This window comes from Watersipora subatra, chromosome 8 (assembly GCF_963576615.1).
Source record: "Watersipora subatra chromosome 8, tzWatSuba1.1, whole genome shotgun sequence".
NCBI lineage: Eukaryota > Metazoa > Bryozoa > Gymnolaemata > Cheilostomatida > Watersiporidae > Watersipora > Watersipora subatra.
Window position 1 is genome coordinate 47,813,150 of NC_088715.1, and position 1,903 is coordinate 47,815,052.

Below are 1,903 nucleotides of genomic sequence, written 5' to 3' on the forward strand. Positions count from 1 at the left end.
GTCTATTTTTACCTCTAAACTTATTGTTTGCTGCAAACAAATGATTACACTTTTTTGGGCTCAAACACTCCTCTCCTTCATTCTAAGATGCCCAAATTTCAAAAGGTTCCGCTAGCGTGGACCCAGGCGAATTACACAAATTTTGCACCACACCATTTTTTCCCTAGATCTGCCCCTGAGAAAATACATAGGGAATGACACCAATAGTTGCTAGAGTTTTTATGGTTGATATCGGCTATTGTGTCCAAGTTACAGCATTAAGCGTCTCTATTCTGTCGGTCTCTGTGCAATTATGATAAACGTCATAATCACAATTTTGCTGGAGTCTGAGAATTTAAACTGGAATAGAGTTTTGTCGATTTTAACCTTAAAACACTCAGGCAGTCAGTCACTTCAAACATCAAAAACAATCAGAAATGATTGAATAATACCGACACTTTAAGATTAAATATATTAAAATTCTATGCAAGTTCATCCTTAAGAATAATTAGTTTAGCGATTTGCAAATTAATACTAGTTTGAAAGAAAACTATGATCAGAGGAAGATTTGAAGCCTCATCTCAGCCACAACTAAATTCCTTTGGTCACAGTTAAAGCACAAACCTGACTCATGGTGTGACTGAGATCTTTGGCACTGATGTCGAGGAACCAAAAAGTCGAAATTGTTAAATTTTTCTATCATTTTTTTGTACAAATAAACAATAGATTGGCAAGAAAAGCTAACAAATTGAAGGAGATAATATATGTGATTAACAAGCACAGGAATATTTTATAATAATTCTTAGAACTTAGTATTAGGTTAGCTTAGAAGATCTGACACCTCAGTTTCATTTTCAGATGCTGCCTCTTTATGTAGCTGATACTCCCAGCATGTGGAAGCATTGTTCCTCCAATCGGCTATGCTCTGAAGGGCAGGCATAGCTGGTTTTTCATTTGCGATACGACAAAGTTCACAGGCTGGCATACTGCGTTTTGTAGTTATTTCATAATCATAGCGCCAACTATGGTAGGCATTATATTCTTTGTCATTCTCCATTAAATATTTGAGGTAACGTCCAAGTTGATGAACTGAAGTAAAATTATAAACATGAAGGAAAGAGTTAGGAGGTGCGACACTAGTGTAATCGTCAAGTGATAAACCTCCGAGAGCGACGGGCACAAAATAGCCAGGAGACTCCAGACGATCCCAAAACTTTTCTGATATGTAATCCTTGCAGAGAGAATTCTCAAAAGCCAAATAAAACCGGTATGGTTGGTGTCTTTCTGACTCACAGTGTGTGTTGCTGCCAGTTGGTAACCGAGAACAGGGAGAAGGCGTAACATTTACCCCTTTACATCTGTCGCTAAATATGTCGATTTGGATATAGTTCCCTAAAATATTCATGATGTCCATTCTAGGGTATCTTGCTATACACCTTGAAACATATGCAAATGCGCCCTTTGTTTTATATTTTGCAAAATCTATAATATCATTTGAAGGCTCTGTCCTTTTAACGACCTTGCCAAAAGGATAGTAAATGGTTGCATCTCTTCTGTACATTACTGATCCATTGAATTTGCCGTCGAACTCCGTTGGAAACTTATGACGTACGTAGCTACCTGACTCTATGCTCAGCATAAACCAGTATTGTCTTTGCCGAATTTCCCAAAACAATGGCGGGAAATTTTTAGTATATGCAGCCTTGGCAAATAGTACTATATCAGCCTCTTCGACTCCTTGGAAATCAGTTGCATTCTTTCCGATGCAATTAGAATACACACACCCTTCAAAGTTCAAAATATCTGTCCAGGGCAGTTTTTGCCACAAATCTGTAGCCCCAAAAATGATCTTCTTGTTATTTATAGAAGAAAGTTGATGTATTGTGTTTGTAGGAGCTGAGACATATCTTCTAAAACTAATCAC

At 37.4% G+C, this 1,903-nt stretch overlaps 1 protein-coding gene across 1 annotated transcript; it reads right to left on the reverse strand.

Moving 5' to 3' along the window:
- Nucleotides 1-799: 799 nt before the first annotated feature.
- LOC137402643 (alpha-(1,3)-fucosyltransferase fut-1-like) lies at nucleotides 800-1,393 on the reverse strand. Its single transcript, XM_068089148.1, has one exon. The coding sequence runs from the start codon at nucleotides 1,391-1,393 to the stop codon at nucleotides 800-802; it is 594 nt and encodes a 197-aa protein (XP_067945249.1).
- Between the last annotated feature and the right edge of the window lie 510 nt (nucleotides 1,394-1,903).